At 35.8% G+C, this 21,879-nt stretch overlaps 3 protein-coding genes across 9 annotated transcripts; 1 reads left to right on the forward strand and 2 right to left on the reverse strand.

The window, feature by feature from the left end:
* Window positions 1-762: 762 nt before the first annotated feature.
* tesmin (testis expressed metallothionein like protein) lies at window positions 763-13,202 on the reverse strand. Of its 6 annotated transcripts, none has more exons than XM_079603520.1 (14): window positions 12,648-12,781; window positions 11,694-12,089; window positions 11,452-11,550; window positions 11,266-11,355; window positions 10,449-10,626; window positions 9,290-9,399; window positions 6,541-6,611; window positions 6,365-6,424; window positions 6,087-6,189; window positions 5,842-5,979; window positions 4,880-4,998; window positions 1,228-2,665; window positions 935-1,142; window positions 764-828 (listed from the first exon to the last, which is right to left on the reverse strand). In XM_079603520.1, exons 2-12 carry the CDS (start codon window positions 12,054-12,056, stop codon window positions 2,470-2,472), a joined length of 1,527 nt encoding a protein of 508 aa, XP_079459646.1. In that variant the 5' UTR covers window positions 12,057-12,089; window positions 12,648-12,781; the 3' UTR covers window positions 764-828; window positions 935-1,142; window positions 1,228-2,469. The 6 variants fall into 6 exon arrangements, with proteins under 6 accessions (XP_079459648.1, XP_079459650.1, XP_079459649.1 ...); XM_079603521.1 differs by lacking the exon at window positions 764-828 and having other exon boundaries at window positions 935-989; window positions 1,065-1,142; XM_079603522.1 differs by lacking the exon at window positions 12,648-12,781 and adding an exon at window positions 13,071-13,202 and having other exon boundaries at window positions 763-828; window positions 935-2,665.
* LOC306993622 (C-signal) lies at window positions 13,147-16,973 on the forward strand (the record flags this gene model as incomplete). The annotated part of the gene is made up of 6 exons (XM_079603525.1): window positions 13,147-13,293; window positions 13,376-13,427; window positions 14,351-14,538; window positions 14,658-14,813; window positions 14,908-15,018; window positions 16,729-16,973. 6 exons carry the CDS (start codon window positions 13,147-13,149, stop codon window positions 16,840-16,842), a joined length of 768 nt encoding a protein of 255 aa, XP_079459651.1. The 3' UTR covers window positions 16,843-16,973.
* Window positions 16,974-17,049: 76 nt separating this feature from the next.
* Window positions 17,050-21,879, reverse strand: gal (galanin/GMAP prepropeptide). Of its 2 annotated transcripts, XM_079603529.1 has the most exons (7): window positions 21,331-21,879; window positions 21,174-21,254; window positions 20,266-20,320; window positions 19,817-19,888; window positions 18,107-18,193; window positions 17,835-17,906; window positions 17,050-17,281 (listed from the first exon to the last, which is right to left on the reverse strand). In XM_079603529.1, exons 2-7 carry the CDS (start codon window positions 21,252-21,254, stop codon window positions 17,220-17,222), a joined length of 429 nt encoding a protein of 142 aa, XP_079459655.1. In that variant the 5' UTR covers window positions 21,331-21,879; the 3' UTR covers window positions 17,050-17,219. The 2 variants fall into 2 exon arrangements, with proteins under 2 accessions (XP_079459655.1, XP_079459656.1); XM_079603530.1 differs by lacking the exon at window positions 19,817-19,888 and having other exon boundaries at window positions 21,331-21,873.

Here is a 21,879-nt window from a genome sequence, read left to right on the forward strand (position 1 = left end):
TGTTTGCTTTGCCGTGCTTCAGTTTTTAATGAAATGTATAGGATAAATTATTCTACACGGTTAAACAGAACACATATTGTGAGAGAATAATTCCCATATAGTTTTTGAAGTGCAAGTGAGGGCAGTGAAAGAAGCCATTGCTCTCTGAGCAGGCGACACGTCAGGCTCACATGATATGATATATCCTTTGGCAACTGCTGGACTTTGGCTGCGATTCTAATGTCATCTGAATTACCCCAGCTGCCTTGGATTTATGTCTTTATGCATACAATGACTTCTGTTTATCAGGAAAAGTGCAACTAAAAGTGTAAAGAAACTGAAACAAATGCAGAAGCATAAAATAACCACAACTGGGTGGTTCAACTTCAGTGTAAATGTTATTTATTTCATTTATAAAACATAATTCTCACCACCAGTCAAGAACATTAAAAAGTGACTTAAAAAGTGTGACACTTCCTAAATATAAAGTTTGTCGAAACAACACAACTATTTTAAACAGCAGACACATATTTGACATAAATAGATTTATTTTGAATCTTAAACATTACAAAATATGGCACACTGTACACAAACCCTTCACTCCGATTAATGGATATCAAAGTTCTGTGTTGTGAACAATCCTGATTGTTTTCTTGCATTCGACGACTTCAGTTTCTGAAACCCTTGAAGAAAAACACAACAGTCGAGATCATTGGACATGAAACAACTCAAGAACAGTATCTGCAACAATCAAGAATTATTGATTCACACCTTTGAGAACTGCGTACCAGCTTTTCACCCCTGAATTTGAAATAATGTCATCGAAGTCAGGGACAAACCGTCTTCCATCTGAAAAAAAAAAAGGAAATTCAACACAGCAACAAATCAAAATCTGGCCACATATATTCATACTTCATTTCAAACGGAAGATCATCATAGGTCAGACAACACTCACGTTTTCCCTTTAGATAAAGCATTGACTGTGGTCCCCAGTTCTTAGATAACGTGGTCTATTAAAATACATTTGGAGTAAATAAGTAAAATAAACAGCATAAATAATTATAATAAAAACTCAAAAAACATACCTTTTGATTGCAATGATACTCTCTCACCAGTAAAAATATCACAACTGTGCATGTCCATAAACTCCACATTCTTGCTATCTATTGAGAAAACAGTTGAAACATTATCTTTTATTCTATGCTAATGTATATGCATGTAAAAAAAAATACCTGTATGCATATTTACCATTTTTGTTGGATCAAGAATAGTTTTTGATGAGAAGAACTAAACAAATCTGAACGGTCCAGTTCCCTACTCCTCTATTTATGTCCTTCTTTAACAACAGGACCCAAGGTTCGATACAACCCCCTGCGAGAGACATCACTTGCTTGCACCTTGTCCTATCATGGGAACGCTTTCTACATTAACCTGCACAAAAGCTTGACGTCAAGAGTGTCTCATGTAATGAAAATCAATACGGTGAGGCTTTCCTTAAAGATGTGTCTCCAAAATTCTGCACATGAGAAAAACACTCATGTTTTTCTGAAGAGCGTCTCAACCTCGAATCCAAAATGGCTTGATTGAGTTGCTTGTGTAAAAGGTGACGTAAAATTGACATTTTTATTAATCAAAGTGAGTATACGCCTAGCAGATTCGGGTAGGTGTTAAGATTAAAAATGAGAAAATAAACAAGATTTTAAAAAAACATCAGGATGTCAATCTCACACTGTGACAGCTCCATTACATAAACATAACTGCAAATGACTAAATGAAAATGCCACTTTAAATTTTTAATGCACAGAAATGACTGCTCATACAACCTGACAGAAATTCCCTGAAACCAGATCAAATTTCAGAACAGCAAAAAACATTCCAGAACAAGCAACAAGTAACGTGGAGAAACATGTAAACATTGCTTCTGGTTAAATCGTTTAAAAACACGTTTTTTCTTTAGATGATATAAGGTATTCTCAACTAACTACTACTACTACAAAAAAAAAAAATGGAAATAAATAAAAATAATAATACATATTTTTAAAATAAAAATGTAAATACTCTTTAAATAATATAGTTCAATATAAATAAAATGATCAATTAAAATCACAAGAATATGAAGTGGTGGGAATGGATAGAAGTAAATAAATTGAAATAATATATAAACAATAGTAAAAAAAAATAATAATTAACATGTACATTTAAAAATATAAATAAAATGTTCACTTAAAATCAAGCAGGTGTGATATGGTGGTTAAATAAAAAAATATATAAATAATAGTCATTTTTATAATATTTAAAATTACGGCATTTGTATTTAAATAAATAAATAAATATAAATAAATACATAAATAAAATATGCTATTAAAGTCATGAGGATGTGAGTTTTAAAGCATCTCTTAACATTTAAAGGAAGCAAAAACAGAAACACTTGTTGGTAACCATTTTAAATCACATCTGGATCGATCACAACACAGGGCGTCTGTTCCCGAGCTACACATTGAATTGCACGCTGGTGGATTTGAATATCGATCGGACGATCTGCGTCAGGCACTGGCCGAACTCCTCTAAAATCATTCTCTCAGCGTGAGCTGAAATGTACCCTTCCTTCTCTGCCTCTTCAGCATGGGCGAGGAGACAGCCGCATGTGGCTTCCACTACATCAGGCGTGATGCACGCCAGAGGACACCTATCAACAGAGACACCCTCGGTGACTGAAGGAATAACAAACTGCTCTCATTTACTACCTTTTGAAAAACAACCAACAAAGCACGACAGAAGCAGCAGCCTTTAATCTCAATCTCGGTGGACTAGTTTACAGTGATGCCATAAATGTATATATATATATAGGATATATAGACATACACTGACCTGCCACTTTATTAGGTACACCTGTTTAACTGCTTGTTAATGCAAATATCTAATCAGCCAATCACATGCATTTAGGCATGTAGAAATGGTCAAGACGATCTCCTAAAGTTCAAATTGAGCATCAGAATGGGGAAGAAATGTGATTAAAGTGAAAACAACATGGTTGTTGGTATCAGACTGGCTGATATGAGTATTTCTGAATCTTAGCCATTTTCACGCTCAGCCATTACAAGGGTTTACAGAGAATGGTCTGAAAAAGAGAAATGAACCAGTGAGTGGCAGTTCTGTGGGTGAAAATGCTTTGTTGATGCCAGAGGTCAGAGGAGAATAGCCAGACTGGTTGAAGCTGTTGAAAGGTAACAGTAACTCAAATAAGCACTCGTTACAACCGAGGTCTGCAGAAGAGCATCTCTGAACGCACAACACGTCAAATCTTGAAGCAGATGAGCTACACACCGGGTGACACTCCTATCAGCTAAGAACAGGAAACCGAGGCTACAATTCACAGATCACCAAAATTGGACAACAGATTGGAAAAACATTGCCTGGTCTGATGAGACACGATTTCTGCTGAGACGTTCAGATGGTAGGGTCAGAATTTGGCGTAAACAGCATGAAAGCATGGATCCATCCTGCCTTGTATCAGCGGTTCAGGCTGCTGGTGGTGTAATGGTGTGGGGGGGGATTTTCTTGGCACACTTTTGGTCCCTTAAAACCAATAGAGCATTGTTTCAACATCTGAGTATTGTTGCTGACCATGTCCATCCCTTTATGACCACAGTGTTCACATCTTCTGATGGCTACTTCCAGCTGGATAACCCGCCATGTCACAAAATGTCCAATAATCGCAAACTGGTTTCTTGAACATGACAATGAGTTCACTACACTCAAATAGAGAGCCTAAGTCCCTCCCCTTCCGGTCGACCACCATGGGACCTTATTTCGGAAAAATATTGTATGGTAGTCAATGGCGAGAGACAACAAATATTTTGATCTCGTTTGAATTGTGCCCTGATTTACACATATGATGTTTGTCAATTTAAAAGATACATTTTAAAGTCAAGAAAGTCGCAGTTTGATGTAAAACTGTTGAGGTATAAGACTGTGAAAATACGTAATTACAAAGACTACAAACCCAGAAGGAGCACATGCGACGTCATACCTTTTCTCTCAATGAATGAAGCTAACTTTACTGAAGCTAACGTCTGTCATTTTTTCTATAGTCTTACATTATAATCCTAACGTTACGCCGTCATGCCTGACTCGTGTTTTGAGCCAGAATACACACATACGAGCAACGGATCTTGTGACGTAGGCTACATAGTGTGAGACGAGAGATGTAGTTCATCGAGCGATTTTCACATACAACTAAACGTTACTCTTCTGTTTTATGACAAACTGCGACTTTCTTGACTTTCATATTTACCTTTTAAATTGACAAACATCATATGTGTAGTTCAGGGGACAGTTCAGACGGAATAAAAAGATAAGTTATCTCTCGCCATTGACTTCCATACATATTTTTTCCGAAATAAGGTCCCATGAGCCGGAAGCGGAGGGGCGGGACTTAGGCTCTCTATGGCCTCCGCAGTCACCAGATCTCAATCCAATAGAGCACCTTTGGAATGTGGTGGAACCGAGGATTCGCATCATGGATGTGCAGCCGACAAACCTGCAGCAACTGTGTGATACTATCATGTCAATATGGACCAAAATCTCTGAGGAATGTTTCCAGCACTTTGGGGAATATATGCCATGAAGAATTAAGGCAGTTCTAAAGGCAAAAGGGGTCCAACATGGAACAAGCAAGGTGTACCTATTACAGTAGCCAGTGTATGTGCGTGTGCATATATATATATATATATATATATATATATATATATATATATATATATATATATATACATCTAGTGTTCTTTTCTTTTCTTTTTTCTCCCATGAGAAAAGATATTTAAAAAAAAACACTGAATAGAAAAATGTGTCATTATTGTACTGTTTTTACAGTTCAGTATTTTAATGGACTCATATGTACCTGGTCGGGTAGTAGATGCTGGAGTCAGACCTGTCCCGGTCTGATCTCTTCTTCGAAGGGCTTTCCTCATAGTTTCGGCAGCCCGCACACTTACAGGTGGATGTGCACATGATTTTGGCCTGCGTGGAATTGCAGTGTAGAGTGGCTCCAAAAGAATCACACTACTGAATATTTAATACCCCTTTTCCACCAAGGCAGAGCTGGTGCTGGTTCGGAGCCAGAGCCTAGTTTCAAATCGGTTCTTTGTTTTTCGACCACCAAAGCACCAGCTCCGAACCAGTAAAAGTGGTTCTTAAGTAGCACCAAAACATTGCTGGGCTAGAAGTAAGAACCGCTTGCGTCAGGGGCTGGGGGCGGGGTTACCGTGACCAACAAGACGAAAATAAACTTGTGACCGCCATTTTTTAAATAGCTGCTAATCGAGCTAATAGCTGCTCGATTGTAATCTCCGTCTATGCAAGTTACGGCGAGCTGCACGAACGCGTTGGATTCGCCGTGTTTGGATGCCGATGTAGGTTCGCAAAGCCATGAGCATGAATAGTAACGCAACGACCGCCATTGTTGATGTAAGGCTTGTTCGAGATGCATCGGAGCGGCGCGGACCGATCAGAGCTCCGGGAGTATTTGGAGAGCATACGACTCCTTTTGCTTTTGTATCGCTTTCGCAGTGCTTTGATGTCATGCGGCGATCGGTCTGCGAGAAGCCGAACCATCTCGAACAAGCCTGGTGTGTTTTTGTTTGGCGCTGCCGCGCTAGCGTTGCTGGGCAACATGAGATGTATACACAGTGACGTAAGATCTGGCACTGTTGTGGCTCTCTAGCCTGTGGAAAGGCAAACCGGTTCTTAGAAGACCCGTCAGTAGAACCAACTCCGAACCGGCAATAGCTCTAGCTCTGAACCAGCACCTGGTTCTTACTGGTGGAAAAGGGGTATAAGATCAGCCAAAACATCCCAGCTTACCTCATAACACTCGCAGTAGTTCTTCAGGCAGCCTGAACGCTTGCAGTTGCAGCCTTTTGTGTGACGTCCCTTTACAGTCCCCTGTTTCCTACTGCCAATCTTAGGCCGAAAAGCCCCTGGATTCCTCTCCAGACAGGACTTAGGAGCAATAAAAATGCAAAATATAATGAGGTTATCAGTGGCATCTAATCAAAGAAACACATTAGAGTTGGTATGTTTTAAGAGGTCATTGCTATGTGGTTCACCTTTATAGCCTGGGATCTCTCTACATCATGCTCAGTATTATTGTAGCAGTTTACGCATTTGCAGTTGTTGCAGACCTCTCCGTTCGCAAAACATTCACAATAACTGTCAAAGAAATGATTTGGTAATTTGGTAAAACTGATTTTACATAGTAGGTTATTTTTGTACAGAAGCATTAGTCATCATGACCAAAGTACAAAACAGATCATTGTGTTAAATAAAGACGCTGTTTGGTAATACAACCCAGTTGAGGACACATTTGACCAAATAAGATACTTACAGTTTCAGACACTGAGATTTTGTACAGTTGCAGGGCCTTTTTGATTTTTCCCACTTCACACTAATAAACAAAGAACAGTTATGCCATAGTTGAGAGTGTTTTATAAAAGTGATAGGCACGCTCAGTTTTCAGGAATAAACACGAGATGTGAGGTTTTATAGTAAGAACACTTGTACCGTCCACGTCCTTTAGTGTGACCTTCCTCTTCCTGTTCTACAGTCGCAGTAGGGCAAAGCGTCTGATGCAGCTAAAAAAAATGACATTTTATATATATATATATAGTTAAAAGTCATTTCAAAGAAATTACATTTAAAAAAAAAAATATATATATATATATATATATATATAAAAGTTTATATATAATATATATAAAGAATTATATATATATACAGTGCTATGCATAAGTTTAGACACCCATGCTAAAGTTGACTAAAAAGAGGAATAAAAAATCATCTTTTGGAAATTGAACTTAATGCCTTAATTTAAAAAAATAGGAAAAATCCAACCTTTAAGGACACCAATTTTCTTTGTGAATGAATAATGTATCGTAAATAAATAAATGTTCTTCCTTAAAATACAGGGTGCATAAGTTTGGACACCCCTATGTTAAATTCCCATAGAGGCAGGCAGATTTTTATTTTTAAAGGCCAGTTACTATATGGATCCAGGATACTCTGCATCCTGATAAAGTTCCCTTGGCCTTTGGAATTAAAATAGCCCCACATCATCACATACCCTTCACCATACCTAGAGATTGGCATGGTTTTATTTCAGTTAGCCTAACAGCTGGTTTGATTTACATTGAGAGATGCTCTTATGGAAAGTACTCCATGCCAATCTCCAGGTATGGTGAAGGCTATGTGATGATGTGGGGATATTTTAATTCCAAAGGCCAAGGGAACTTTATCAGGATGCAGAGTATCCTGGATCCATATAGTAACTGGCCTTTAAAAATAAAAATCTGCCTGCCTCTATGGGAATTTAACATAGGGGTGTCCAAACTTATGCACCCTGTATTTTAAGGAAGAACATTTATTTATTTACGATCAGTGTTGGGTGTAACGCGTTACAAAGTAACGCGTTACTGTAATAATATTACTTTTTTCAGTAACTAGTAGTGTAAGGCATTACTCGTCTGAAAATGGTAATATTATTACAGTTTTCCCGAGCTAGTTACTTGCGTTACATTTGCCAGTAGCACCATCACACACAAGGCACACAACACAGAGAACAGAAGGGAAGGGGAGGAGGGCGTGAATGGAACAGTGATTGGTCTGGGTTTGGCACGAGGTATCATTTACCATCACCGATTGGTCGACACCCGGCAGTCAGCCGCAGAGCGGCATCCTCAAAGACAGATGGGGGAAAATGGAAGCGTCAACAACGGCAAGCTGAGGAAGGTTCCCAGCAACAGAAAGCTAGTTTCGACGGGTGGAGATTCAGTAATTATTTTGAATATGTTCAACGGAAGGAAAATAACTTGACGGTGAAGTGCACACTCTGCCCGGGGAGAAAGCTGCTCTCCACCGCTTCCGACAGCACGGACACATCAAGCTCGTTACGAAGCGACAGAGTGACATGAATGAGCAGCCCCACAAGCAGCAAAAAGTTTAGACTTGTTATCCCATACGGAAATGTAATATATGTACATATATGAAATATACATATATGAAATATATCCACATATATAAAATATACCATATATATATGCCCATAGCCTATATAAAACCTATTAGAAAATGGAATAATTGACATATAAAACCAGCCCATATATTTTATGTATGTATAATAGTTTTTTTTTTACATACATGTCACATATATATAATTATCAGTTTTCAAATATAATTTGTTTAGTATTTGTTTTGTTTTTATGAGCTGGTCAAGAAGAGGTAAAATAATAATAAATAATACATTTTATTTATAAAAGATTCGAAAATGAAATGTGGATATGTAGACTTGATCTGTAGACTTGAAATAAATAGTTAAATAGTAAATAGTTTGGCATATATAATAATAATTTAACATTTCCGTATGGGATAAATTGACAATCAAATTTATTGATTGTTTGCACCAGACGGTGTTTGTTAAACATTGAGTAAATTAATACTTGTTTTTTGTACTTGATTGCACAAGTACAGTTGTTTAGTTATTTGTGCTAGACAGTGCCAGTCTGTTGTTGGCGTAATAAAGACCCTTAAGAACACTCCTCCTTTGTATGTTCTCCCTCCATCTGATGCATCTCAGGCAATTATAAAGTAATTAAGAAAAAAAATGTAACTAGTAATATAACTAGTTACTTTCTCCAGGGAGTAATAAAGTAAAGTAAGGCATTACTATTTTTGAGAGTAATATGTAATATGTAATATATTACTTTTTTGAGTAACTAGCCCCAACACTGTTTACGATACATTATTCATTCACAAAGAAAATTGGTGTCCTTAAAGGTTGGATTTTTCCTATTTTTTTAAATTAAGGCATTAAGTTCAATTTCCAAAAGATGATTTTTTTATTCCTCTTTTTAGTCAACTTTAGCATGGGTGTCTAAACTTATGCATAGCACTGTATATATATATATATATATATATATATATATATATATATATATATATATATATATATATATATATTCATGCAATTTTATTTATCTATTTTGTATTTAGACAAATACAACCATACAATACACACATACATACAGGGAAACCTAAGGAGAAATGTCCTGGTCATATTTTACCCCAAAATCAAAATAATTTTTCATAAATACAATTATGAAAATTTAGGATCATTAAGATTTGAGGCATTATTTTCATGAAAATTCTGCAAATTCCCATTTCTACAATACAAAAAATTACTTTCTCATTAATTCAATGAGAAAAAATTATAATTAATAACATTTACATTTACAGAGATGTTTGCCTTCAACACTACCTGTGAAGCATAAGGTCCTGGCGTGAGGTTGAACGTCACACCTGCAGATGTCTTGTGGGTCTGGGGCAGCCCAGTGAACACATTCTTCTCTGAATCTCTGGCATCTGACGCTGGACAGGACATTCAAAGACTTCAACAGTACATACAACTACTAAACTTGTATTCTATTTTAAAATAAAAATTCCAAGCAATTGACCCTTCGCAGGGAGCTTGATTTACAGGTGATCTGGCCAATCATACTTTGCCATCCACCATTTTGTCCGACAAAGCAGTCAGGCGAGTTAGTAAATTAACATGGGAGGATTTGAACTTGAAAAACTGAGTTTACTGACGCCTTTCCACGGTTAAAACAAAATTCTTTATTATGTTCATTCATGTTTATTTGATGCTATAAATTAACTAGAAGGAAGAGATGATCGGTTCACAAGCAGCTTTAACTGAGGCTCTACATCGATCTGTCACGACACATTAAAGAGCCACAAAACGGTGTTTATTGTTTAAATTTCTTTAAAAAAATGACCAAATTTGAAAGGTGAGACTTTGTTTAATATGTTTAATAAAAAAAGTAACCTCGTCTGTCCTGTCTGTCGGCGTGTTGTCAGTGTCCTCTGCTCCGCAATGTATTTTTCACTGCGTGAGAACATGGTGTGGCGTGAGAGCGGCGTAGCTTGTCGGACATAGCAACAGTAACTAAGGGGGGCGGGTCTTTGCGAACGGTCAATTGTGTCCATTACTTTGAACCCCAAAAACATCTGAAAGCGGTTCAGATCATAAGAAATAACATTTCAGCTTTAAAAATGCTTGAAGTCAGAAGTATGTCAGCATTAAACAACATTGAACAGCATGAAACAACATTTATTTTTTAACAACAGTAAATGCTGTTATTCATTTTGAATTAAATAGAAGACTGAAAGGCACAGTCAGCAACAAAAAAAGCCTGTTCGACTCCAAAGAGCACGGAGAGCGTGGAAAATGGGCATTAAACTAAATTATGACTATATAGTTTTTATGTAGTTTTGGCACAAAAAAACCCTTGAATAGAGTATTATACATGGGGCTCAAGGGAAAACATAAATGATAAAAAAAAAAGCATCATATGACCCCTTTAAATCAATTAAAATATCTACATGTGTTATAAACATTGAAGTTTGAAGTTCACCTTTTCCATGAGGTAATTGGTCCTCAGTGGAGCAGCTCTGAACTGACAGCTTCGACAGGGACTCTGCGTTGAGATCCGTCATCATAGAGTGAGGAATCTGATCAGGACTGCAATGGTTCAACACGACGACCTGCCCTCCACCGTTCACATCACACACAACCTGCACGGGCTGTAACATCTCAGAGAAGATGGCCAGTTTTAAGACTTATGACATTATGACATTGACACTTATTTATCAAAGACCTCCAGTTTATTGGCATAATCTTCCATTGACACTCAAAAGAACAGATTAATTAGTGGAGTAATTTAAATGCAGCTATGTATTATAAATGGCAAATATGTTATTATTGTACATTATTATTTCTTTTTTTCTTTTTTTGTAAAATCTACTTTAGAGAATAACAATATTTTTTATACACATTAGTATTATAATGTTTGTAACAAGAGTAATAAATCATTTGGGCACCCCTGCATTAGATTTCAAGTTTGGGGTCAGTCTTTTAATTTTTCAATGTTTTTTAAAAGTATCTTATGCTCACCAAGGCTGCATTTGTTTGAGACAGTATAAACCCTAATATTTTAAAATGTGAGTTATTCCTGTGATGCAAAGCTTAATTTTTTAGCATCATTACTCAGAAATGATTCAGAAATGATTGTAATATGCTGATTTGGTGCTCAAGAGGTTGAGAACCTTTCTCTTCAGAAAGTCGACTTACAAATGGATAACTGGGATTTGGGAAATGTTTTAATGTTCATAAGCCCCATAAAACCTGCCAATTACAAATATTTGTAAGAGAGCATTTAAGAGAGCTAATACCTGACAAATATTGGACGTCTGAACTGGAAGCTTCTCCCCCATCTTGTGCTGGTCATGAGGTGACACAAGAAGACCATGTGGCTGATTTCTCTGCAAAAGTATATATGAACAATCCATTAACTCCCTTTGAACCGAGCGTATGCTTCACATACACATGCACACAAGTATCTTCAGACGGCACATTACATTAACGTGTCTGAATCCTTGGTGTGTAGAATAACCCTCCATACTGTAATCATCTGCACCATCAGAGCTGATAGTATTGACAGCTCGACAGATCTCTGCCTGTGAGATAAACAAACAAATAAGACAAGTTTGGCTTATTTAATGAGTTAGAGACATAACCTACTTACTGGAAAGGCGTTCAGTTACCATTAAATGAGATTACAGATTTCACATAATAAATACTTCAATTTGTGCACACTCACTGATGACATGCCATAATGAAAAGCCTCCTGGGATGGCCATGGGCTTCTAATGGAGCTGTATGGTTGGCCTAGTGCATGCTGATAATGGCTTGACGGAGCCAGTAAGTATTCAGAATAGGATGCCGAGCCAAAGTGGGCTACTGGAGGCAAAGGATCATATGTTAGCGGATGAAGAATCCTGTAGGTGGTGTAGTCGTCCTCCCGCAGGGATTCTTCCATCCTGGAGTATCCCGGTCCTGAATGCATCCCATGACTGAAGAGATTTGCCATTCTAGGACTTTCATGGGTGTGGTGTAAGGGGACCAGAGACCCGTCGGATAAGTCTCTTCTGTAGCTGTACTCTTGCCCCTCCAACTCATTCATTCTCCTGATATTATAGTGCTAATGTAGATGCCGCTGGAATCACACAGACATAAAAGAGAGAAGCATATTCATCTAGATTTTGTATTTACAATTTAATAAAACAGTTTTCGTTTTAATTTTAGTAAGTTTGATATGTGCTTTTGTCATTTTTTTTTTTTTTTTGTATTTTAAACATTCCCTTTTTTTAAATGTATTACTTCAACTTTTCTTTTTAATTAAGTTTTTAATAGTTTCATCTAATATTTTTTATTTCAATTATACTAATAACAATTTAGTTTTAGTTAACATTAGCAACAGTGGTCCTGAATATGTAACGTAAATATCGTTTTTTCTAGTTAACGTTAACTTACTCTCTGTCAACTATTTCATTGGCAACATATTTCATTAGTGTAAAGGCATAACGTTACAACTGTTCGGCTCTAGTATAAAATATACACAGATAACCAAGTATTGTTAATTAGATTAGTTTATTTACTTTGAAGTAAACTTGTTAAGCTAGCGATTTAGCTAACGTTAACGTTAATCACCTCATTGCGTTACCTCAGGATATTGATAAATTATAAAAATGTACTACCATTACGAGACACTTACCAGATAAATAAGTACGTATGGATTTTTGACCGTTTAAAAAAACAAACTTGACTTATATAAGACAATATAAGAGTTTTTATATGTTTTCGACGTTACAGATACTGTAAAATAGCTCGAAGGTGATACGCTCGCATTTGAGCTCACGCGCATTAACAGTAAAAAACCGCGAGAGGTCGCGCGCGTCTGTTTTTCACATAAGACATAATTATATATTTTTTATTTTGTAATCGGCTAGGTGAACAGTACATTTAGGTGATTCAATTATATTTGAAGTATATGAAACTTTTAAGTAAATTAGTAAATGAATCATAATATAAACATTAGTAAAGCGAGTTATTTGAATTTAGCGGCATCAACTTTTCCCGTAATTTCTAATGCATTACTTCACTAAATGTTTGGAGGTAAGACGCTTATGAAACTAACCCCGCCTCCAGTTTGACATAAGTTGTGAAACCCTTTAAAGAGAGAGTGCGCGTGGAGTGCTCGCGACGTTTTGAAGATGATGATCAATTTCACGAAGTGTCACTCGGTGCTGATCACGGGGGCGAGCAGAGGGCTCGGTCTGCAAATGGTCAGACAGCTGCTCGCTACCCCGGAAAGACCCAAAAAGATCATTGCAACCGCCCGGAATCCAGCAGCTGCAGAGGTAAGCTATCACGGTGCTCGACAGACAGCGCATTTTCACAATAAAAAGTTGCTTAACGAGCGATTATGTTTGCTGTTGTCAGGAACTACAAGAACTTGCCAAATCTAATCCAGGCGTTCATGTTGTGCCTCTAGGTGAGTTACTGTCACGTGTCCAATCGTTTTAAAGCTAGATGAGGGACAGTTCGAGCTAGCGTAAACAGAACAGTTGAAGTAGTTTTGTTTTGTTTGAGAACGTCATGCATGTCAAGTGACGTTTAAATAAGTTACAAGAAATGTATACGTTTTTTTTAAACCAAGTTTTACAAAGCAAAAAAGGGGACACAGTCACACACATAATTAAAGCATACTTTCATAACTTCATTATAAAAGTAGGAAGCCTACTTCCGGAATTCGCCCAAAATATTACTAGTGGAGTGCAATTCTTCTATATGTCCATTAGGTGGAGACCAATGACAAGGATTCAAACAGTTCTGGGAATCATGAAAAAATCTTTATATACTGTCTATGGAAAATATCAGGGTTTTTTAAAAGGGGAGACTCATGTGTTAATAAGTAACCCACGAATAAGTAGCTGGATCCGGCTTCGTTATGTTTGTATTATTAACTATTATATTATTTCTTATTATTTTAAATTAGTTTTTATGTTTTCAGTATTAGTATTTGTATGTGTTTTTGTAATTTGTAATGTTGTTGTTCGTAATTTTATTTCAGTTTTGGTTTTAGTCGTTTTAGTCCTTTAGTCCAAGGAAGAATATATAATTTTCGTTTAAGTTGATCTAATATTTATTTTATTTCAATTACTGAGATTGATATATATATATATATATATATATATATATATATATATATATATATATATATATATATATATATATATATATATTAGTTTTAGTTAACAATAACAACACTGGTTGTGAATAACAATGGAAAGACATTGTCTTTGTAAAACATTTTCTAGTTATGCTTCTGTGTACTTTTTCATCCGCTATATATTTATTTTGTGTGGTCCATTCTTTTTAATGAATTGGATCAAACCGGTTGTTTTTTTCTCTCAGATGTCACCAGTGACACCAGTGTGGATGCAGCAGTGCAGGCAGTGGAATCCATTGTGGGTGCTGATGGCTTGAACTGCTTAATTAACAATGCGGCGATTAACATCACCTCGGAACTGAACACCGTCACACGAGATGCCATGATGAAAACCTTTGAGAGTAACACCGTGGCTCCGCTTTTTGTGACCAAGGTAAAATGGCTGAACACTGGCAACTTTAATCTAATGCTAATACTTTTTATAACTGCAATGATAGGTTTTTGTAGAAACTTCCTGTTCCTCTTTATTGAATTCCCTATGGTCTTTTCCAGTCTTTCCTGCCGTTGTTGAGAAAGGCGGCAGCTGAAGGCAGTAACATGGGAATCCACAGAGCCGCAGTGATCAATGTGTCATCTCTCCTGGGCTCCTGCCAGCTCAACTGGGGCGAAGGAGCGAGCTTCAAGAGTTATGCTTACAGGGCATCTAAGGTAAAACACCTGTTGTTTGCTTTGTGGGTAAAATGATTCAGTTTCTGTCATATTATTATCTTTGATTTTTGAATTTTTTTTATTTTTTATATAGAGTGCCTTGAATATGGTTACAAGGTGTTTGGCTATTGATCTGGAAGCTGATGGGATCTTGTGTGTCGCCCTTCACCCTGGTTGGGTGCGCACTGATATGGGCGGACCAATGGTGAGTATGAATGTGTTTGAATGAATTTCAGTTGATAAAATTAATACATTTTTAGGGCTGTTTAAACTGATGATCAACTGATCTCGGTTCTTAAATCCCAAGAATCAAAAAATTTTCCTTTTTCACTTGCGTGAACAACTTCAATAAACAATATTTGTAGCGCACCTCTCATGCAGGGATGAAGTCAAAACCGTGTGTGTGTGTGTGTGTGATAAGGACTGTGGTTAACATAAGTTGACAATAATTGGATATTTTCTTCTACAATATAATTGACACACCCATATAAAAAAACGAAACTTTTGAAGCTGTTAATTTACAAAAATATATATGTTTCTAATAAACAACTACATAAGAACGGTTGGGCTGTGATTGTGTGTTATTTGTTGTAGAACAAAATGTCCAAGTATTGTCCCACAGTATTAAGTATTGTTTGAATTTGAGCAATTCTTATTCTGCTTCTTATTCCAATAAGGTAAAAAAAAAAAAAAAAAACTTAGATATCATTAACATTTATTTTAAGTCTTTTTGCCAAACATTTCGTTGCAACTGAATACCATGAACAAACATCAACAGGCTAAAGAAAACTTCCACAATGAACGTTTGTCTATGGTTTAAAAATACAATAGCAAAAACAACTAGCCTAACTCATATAAATGTCAAGCATTATTAAAGGCAAGTAAACACTCAGTAATTTAAATTAGAACAAATAAACAAATTAGCAGTAGCACACATAAACACAACTAAACAAACAGTGTTTTGAGATTCAGGAACAGAAACTGTAATCAAATGTAAAATAACACTGCACTTTATAAATAAAGTATGCATTACAAATAGTTACAAATGTTATTAAGTCAAGAGCAGCGAGTGAATTTTCTATTTGCCTTTTGTTGTAAGATTGGCGTTAATAACACAGACGACAGCTGGAATATTAGGCTGCTGTCGCTTTAAGACCAAATGCACGGATTCAATATAACGTTACACCTGCGTTTTCTTTCTCAACTGTATGTTCACTTAAGACAAAACTGACTGTTCACGAGGGTATTTTGACAATTTTGTGTGTATTTGTCCATTCGAGTGCAAGAAGATCTGAAAGAGAACACTATTCAGTATTTGCCCACTATGTGAGAGGCGTCTTTGTTTTACTTCCTTATTATTTGTAATATCTCATTTAACTTGCAGTGGAATGTTTTCCTCGGCATCTCGAGTTCCTGAACATGATGCATCTTGCTACTTGTCATAACACAAAATAAACATGAATGAACATGTTCATGTTGAAACGACAAGTTACCGAAATGTTTCAAGTCTCATGTAGTCGTTAAAAGACAAGCTTGTAAACAATGTCACGTAACATTACATTTACCTCAGAAAAGCCATTCAATGACCAAAGTTCCGTAGTTAAATGAGCATTTTGCAAAATGTAGATTACATATTCATTACCGCCACTGGTTGAATGTTTGTGTTTCAGAACATTATTATAAAAACAGCCTTATGTGCAATTTAAATGACTGCTAATCAGTTGTTCATTTGAACAAGTTTAGATTTTTCCTTGAGAAGAATCGACGTGTACTGTACCTGATATATATCCAATCAAATTGAGTCGGAATTGTGAATCTGAATCAAATCGCAAGCTTGTCATTAAATTATGAAAATTGTGTCAATCCCTAGGACTACTAATTTGAACCCATTGTTTCATTTACTTGCCATTTACAGGCACCTTTGAGTCCAGAGGAAAGCATAGTATCCGTGTTGTCTGTCATTTCTGGATTCACGGAGAAACATCACGGTGGATATGTGGACTACACTGGAGAAAGCTTACCCTGGTGATCTCCATATTGTGCCAGGTGACCACTGAGGAGCTTAAGACCTGCGGGATTAATTATTCATGCCTCCACCTGTGTGTCCCAACCAAGAAGTACACATTTTTATAAAATAAAATAAAAGGTTTTTGCAACCTGTCTGAAATAGTCTGTCATCGTTTTTGCATTTTCTATTAATATAAAAATAAAATATAAGACAAAATAAGTTGAGTCAAATGCCATTTATGAGTTTTATTTTTTTGAATCCATCTCTACATCAGTGATTCTGACAGATTACAGTTACATGTTAGCATGTCGAGAACAGTGCGGTGGAGAAGACGTCGAACATTAATAGAGACGAGTGCGCTGGAGGTCAGGGTGTGTGAATGCTGAATTCGGTCCAGATTAGGGTTGGCTTATCTCCTCTGATGTGAAAGAGGAAGGCAGACTGTCAAGAGCCCCAATTTCTGCAGGATGAAGTAAGAAAAAATGGGAAAATTAGAACAATTCACTTTCTTGCAGTCAGGATATATTAGGTGAAGAGTTTTTTGTTTTTTTCCAGAGATGTTATTCAGAACTGCACAAAGTTCAAGAGAACAGTATTTATTTGAAAGAGAAATATTTTATAACATTAGAAATGTCTTTTATAACACTTGATCAATTTAATGCATCCTTGCTAAACAAAAGTATTGATATCTTTTTTTTTTTTTACTTACTGATCCTAAACTTCTGAATTGTAGTATATGTATATATTAGTGCTGTCAGATCGATTAATCGCATCTAACATAAAGGTTTTTGTTTATATATGTGTATTACATTTATTTATATATATGTGTATGTATATATACACAAAGACACGCATATATATATATAAATTATATCTTATTTAAAACTATAGTTCCTTCAATAATTTCTGTATACTATCAGTACTGTTTATTATGCAAAACCTTTTTCCCCAAAATCAGCACATAAAATGTAAATCTAGTGAAATCTCTAAAAAATAATAACAATTGCACTTACCTTTTAATCTGAGATAAGAAAGAAAGTCTATGATGGTATGGACAACCTCCTCATCTGATATCCTCAGAGCTCCTAAGGACCAGAAACAGTTATTACAAGATTGTATAAGGGTCATTATAATTTATTATTTTAATTACAAAGCCTTGCAACAACATCTGTGAAAGCACATTAGTAAAAGTTAATGAACATGGATCGTTAAATACACTTCCCAGCCTTTAATAAAGCATACAGAAAACTGAGCTCAACTAACACTGGCGGTGCATGTTTCTTACCTGTCTTGAAATCTTCTTCTATGGGCATTTCTCTCTTCCCCGCCAGCCCGTGCTTGTCACTCAGACTCCTGTGGCTGTCTATGGCATCTGATCACAAAGCACAACCACACATAATCACATTGATCATTTGAACAACCCGCTGAGAACCCGAGCCACCAGACCCTGACGCCCCGGCTGATATTCATAGACCTGCCTGTGGCACACATATGTTCCTAATGCGACAAGTCATTATCCGAGGAATATCTTTTTTGTTTTTGTTGTTTTTTGGGACAGATTGAGTAGAGCAACCTGCAGGACTTGAGTCATGGAATTGCTTTTTGTTGCAATGCGAAGCACACGCTCACACCCTTGTGAAACAGAAGTGCACTTAATTGCATTGAAAATACACTACTTCATAATCTTATAAGTATACTTTTACTGTACTTGCATGTAATATAATATTACCTAAATAAAAGGCCACTTAAGTGTACTTAAAGAGTCCACTACCACGACTGTTTAAGTACACGTTTAAAAAGTGCACTTTGTAATAATAATATCAAATTAAAAGTTGTACATTTATCATATTTCAATCATTTTAAAGTCATTACAAATATGTTTAAATACATAACATGTTTTAGTATATTTTAGTTTACCATAAATACTTGTCAGTACACTTAAACCATATTTTAACAGACAAAATCTACACATATTAATTTAATTGCAAATAACATGCAATCAAGTGTCTGAAAACATTAATTTCAGTTTGCACTTGGTATGTTCTTTTAAAGTACTAAAAACAATCTAGGGATAGTTCATCCAAAAAAAGAAAATTCTGTCATTATTTACTCACCGTCAAGAATGAATTCTTCTGATGAGCAAAAGAAGAACACACACAGTTTCTGGTCCCCATTGACTTCCATAGTATTTTTTTTATTTTATTTTTTATGGAAGTCAATGGGGACCAACTGTTTGGTTACCAACATTCTTCAAAATATCTTCTTTTGTGTTCAACAGAAGAAAAAAGGTAATTTTAGAACAGCTTGATAGTAAGTAAATTACTATTTTAATTTTGGGGTGAACTATCCCTTAAGTTCAGATAATTGCATTTAATATAAATGTAAACAATTATACATTTTAATTTAATTGCAAATAAAATGCAATCAAATATCTGAAAACATTCCATTCAGTTCACACTTAAGTATATACTTTAAAAAGTACATCATTTCTGTAATAAAAGTATGCTAAAGTGTACTTCTTTTTCACAACGCCAGCAAAGGCAAAAAGAGCAAAAATGACAGCAGAAGCTCACAGCAAGAGTGGAAAAGCAAAGGCGGAGGGTAAAGCAAAAGAAAGAGTGAACTCTCCCTTAATAGTCACCATTAATGCAAGACAGTTAAAGAAAATTATTGCTTATTCAAAAAGCAACCTGCTGCTAAATGGGTTAGTACTAATTCATTTAAGACTAGCAGTTTTTACAAAGTTCATGAAGAAGAATACTTCATGCATTTATACACACACCTCACATAAAATACGGATCTAAATTATACCAAACAGCATCAGCAATCGTTTCAAAGCATGATAAATCCATCTTTCCAGTTTAGATGAAAAGATATTTTTTTGATTCATGAATGGAACCATCGCCAGCGATGCAAAACCGCAAATAGCACACAGAGCAAAACATCACAGAGCAATTCCTCATCTGACTTCAACAACCTGCAGGAGCAATCTTACATTGACCAAGCAGATCTTCGCTCCCCCTTGTACTGGGAGAATCCTTAATCTGTATAAGATGATCAATACGACCTGAAACACAGGGAGCTTCTGTAACTGACCTACACAACATCAGCTCAACATCAGTGCACCCCAACAGCAAATAAAGAAAAAGAATGTATACATCAAAACAGCTCAAGTTTGAGGGACAAGATTACAGTTTATGTCAAGGTTTAACCATGCAACCATGCACCAATCATTTCTTTCTGGTTTTAAAGATAAGTTATGGGTTGGGATAGGGTTAAGACTACATTTTCGGACAGGAATGTTGTTCCAGAATGTCTTACTTACATGTCTTACTTGGCAAAATCACGGGTGACCACATAAATCATACGTAACTGTATTTCATAAACAGCTGGGGAAAGGTAAAGAGAGGAGACAGACACAAAAAGATGTGTTGGAGAACTCACGAGGACCGAGGAGATACCCAGCACTGTTGAGGGTCCATCCTCTCTTCTCTTTTGCCTGTTTTATAGAATATACAAATACATTTAAACATAAAACCACTAAAAAATTGTTTTTTTCTAGCAATAGTTTGTTGGTTAAAAGTCCTTAATAATCTTAATATATATATATATATTTAAATCTGTAATCCAAACTAAAATAATAGAAATATACATTTTATAAATATTTTCACACATCTTACATTTTCAGGTACAATAAACTTGGATGTTTAAGTCATTTCCACGTAAGATACATTAAACTGATTTGAATCTAGTATAAGGTTGAAAATTGCTTATATTATTCTGATGAGTTAAAGCAATGTAAACTATATATATTGTCATAACTTATTGATCATATAATTTATTTTTTTAGCTTAAAAAATTCAGATTTTTTACTGTTTTCAAAACAAGTGTAGGCTACTTTAATTATATTATTTGCTTGTCCAAAACGATTGCTTGCCATTTAACGTTACATTTACGTGTATGCTGTTATTTTTACAGAAAAACCAATGCCATGTCCCGTTATTACAACTTGTCCATGTATTGGAGCATGTTGTCACAAGGTCAATTGCGTGCAGTCTTTTTCTTCTTCTTTTCTCACGCAACAAAAGTGGAAATGTTTCTTTTTAATAGCTTAGACGTTTTAAGGCATGTGTTTAAACAGAACTGACTTCAAGAAAAAGCCACCCTGAGAATAATTCACTCGATAAAAAAAAAAGAAAAAAAAGTGACAACTTGCCCCGGTCTGCCCTATAACGGTATTTCCCCGAGGATCTTTTCGAAATCACAACAGTTTTCAACTTTTTTTAAATTGAATTTGCATGAATACATACAGTATTAATAAAATGAATAATTTGAATCAAAGTAACTCTTACCGCAATCACCATTCCGAGTGTTTCCGACAGAAAAGCACATACAATAAGAGACACACAAACTCCAGCGACACACCTGTTCATCTGAAACAGCATTATTGAAGCGTTAAACATACAGAACCAAAGAAAACAGGGAGAATTGGGGAGATCGAGAACTTACCCTGAGTAGTATCAGTTGGGTCTTTGGAGAGTAAAAACACTGGTAAAATAATTCCTGCTTCTTCCTTGCTCGTGGTGCTCTGAACCTCCTGGAATCGGAGGCTTTTATTGAAAGGGAATGTCTCACCTCTGACGTATTTACGTCAAAAGGTGAAAGAAAGTCTCTTCATCATTGACGACAGAGCAAGTTACCAATCGAGTCCATGTCCATGAGATCATTTGATTAACGTATTTTTGATTATTGTATAAGTCACGTTTTTTTTAGATGCCACTCAACGACCACAAATGATATTATGGATTTTAGACATTTATCTAGTTTGACATTCCCAGCTCAGCATAGCTTCACTCACACATTTTACAATAACAGAAATATTATTTTGCTTCACAGATGTTTTTGTTGACCAATAAATTGGTTCATTTTATTTAGCCTATGGGTCAATGACTAATAATGATCTCAAGATGATAAAATGGTGAAATCTTTTTTTTTAAATCTAAAGCGTTAAGGTTTTAGAAATGCAACCTATGTATTCATGCATTTGTTCCATAAATT

The sequence above is a fragment of the Phoxinus phoxinus genome (genome assembly GCF_949152265.1).
Source record: "Phoxinus phoxinus genome assembly, chromosome: 25".
Classification (NCBI taxonomy): Eukaryota; Metazoa; Chordata; class Actinopteri; order Cypriniformes; family Leuciscidae; genus Phoxinus; species Phoxinus phoxinus.

Coding starts and splice junctions, on each gene's coding strand:
- tesmin (XM_079603522.1), bottom strand. CDS start 12,056: ATGAATGAGTTGGAGGGGCAAGAGTACAGCTACAGAAGAGACTTATCC. Junction 11,551..11,693: donor TTCATTATGGCATGTCATCA/GTGAGTGTGCAC, acceptor TTTATCTCACAG/GCAGAGATCTGTCGAGCTGT. Junction 6,612..9,289: donor CAGGACCTTATGCTTCACAG/GTAGTGTTGAAG, acceptor CATTTTTTTTAG/CTGCATCAGACGCTTTGCCC.
- gal (XM_079603529.1), bottom strand. CDS start 21,254: ATGAACAGGTGTGTCGCTGGAGTTTGTGTGTCTCTTATTGTATGTGCT. Junction 20,321..21,173: donor CACTCGGAATGGTGATTGCG/GTAAGAGTTACT, acceptor TCTATAAAACAG/GCAAAAGAGAAGAGAGGATG. Junction 17,282..17,834: donor TTCTTATCTCAGATTAAAAG/GTAAGTGCAATT, acceptor TTCATCCTGCAG/AAATTGGGGCTCTTGACAGT.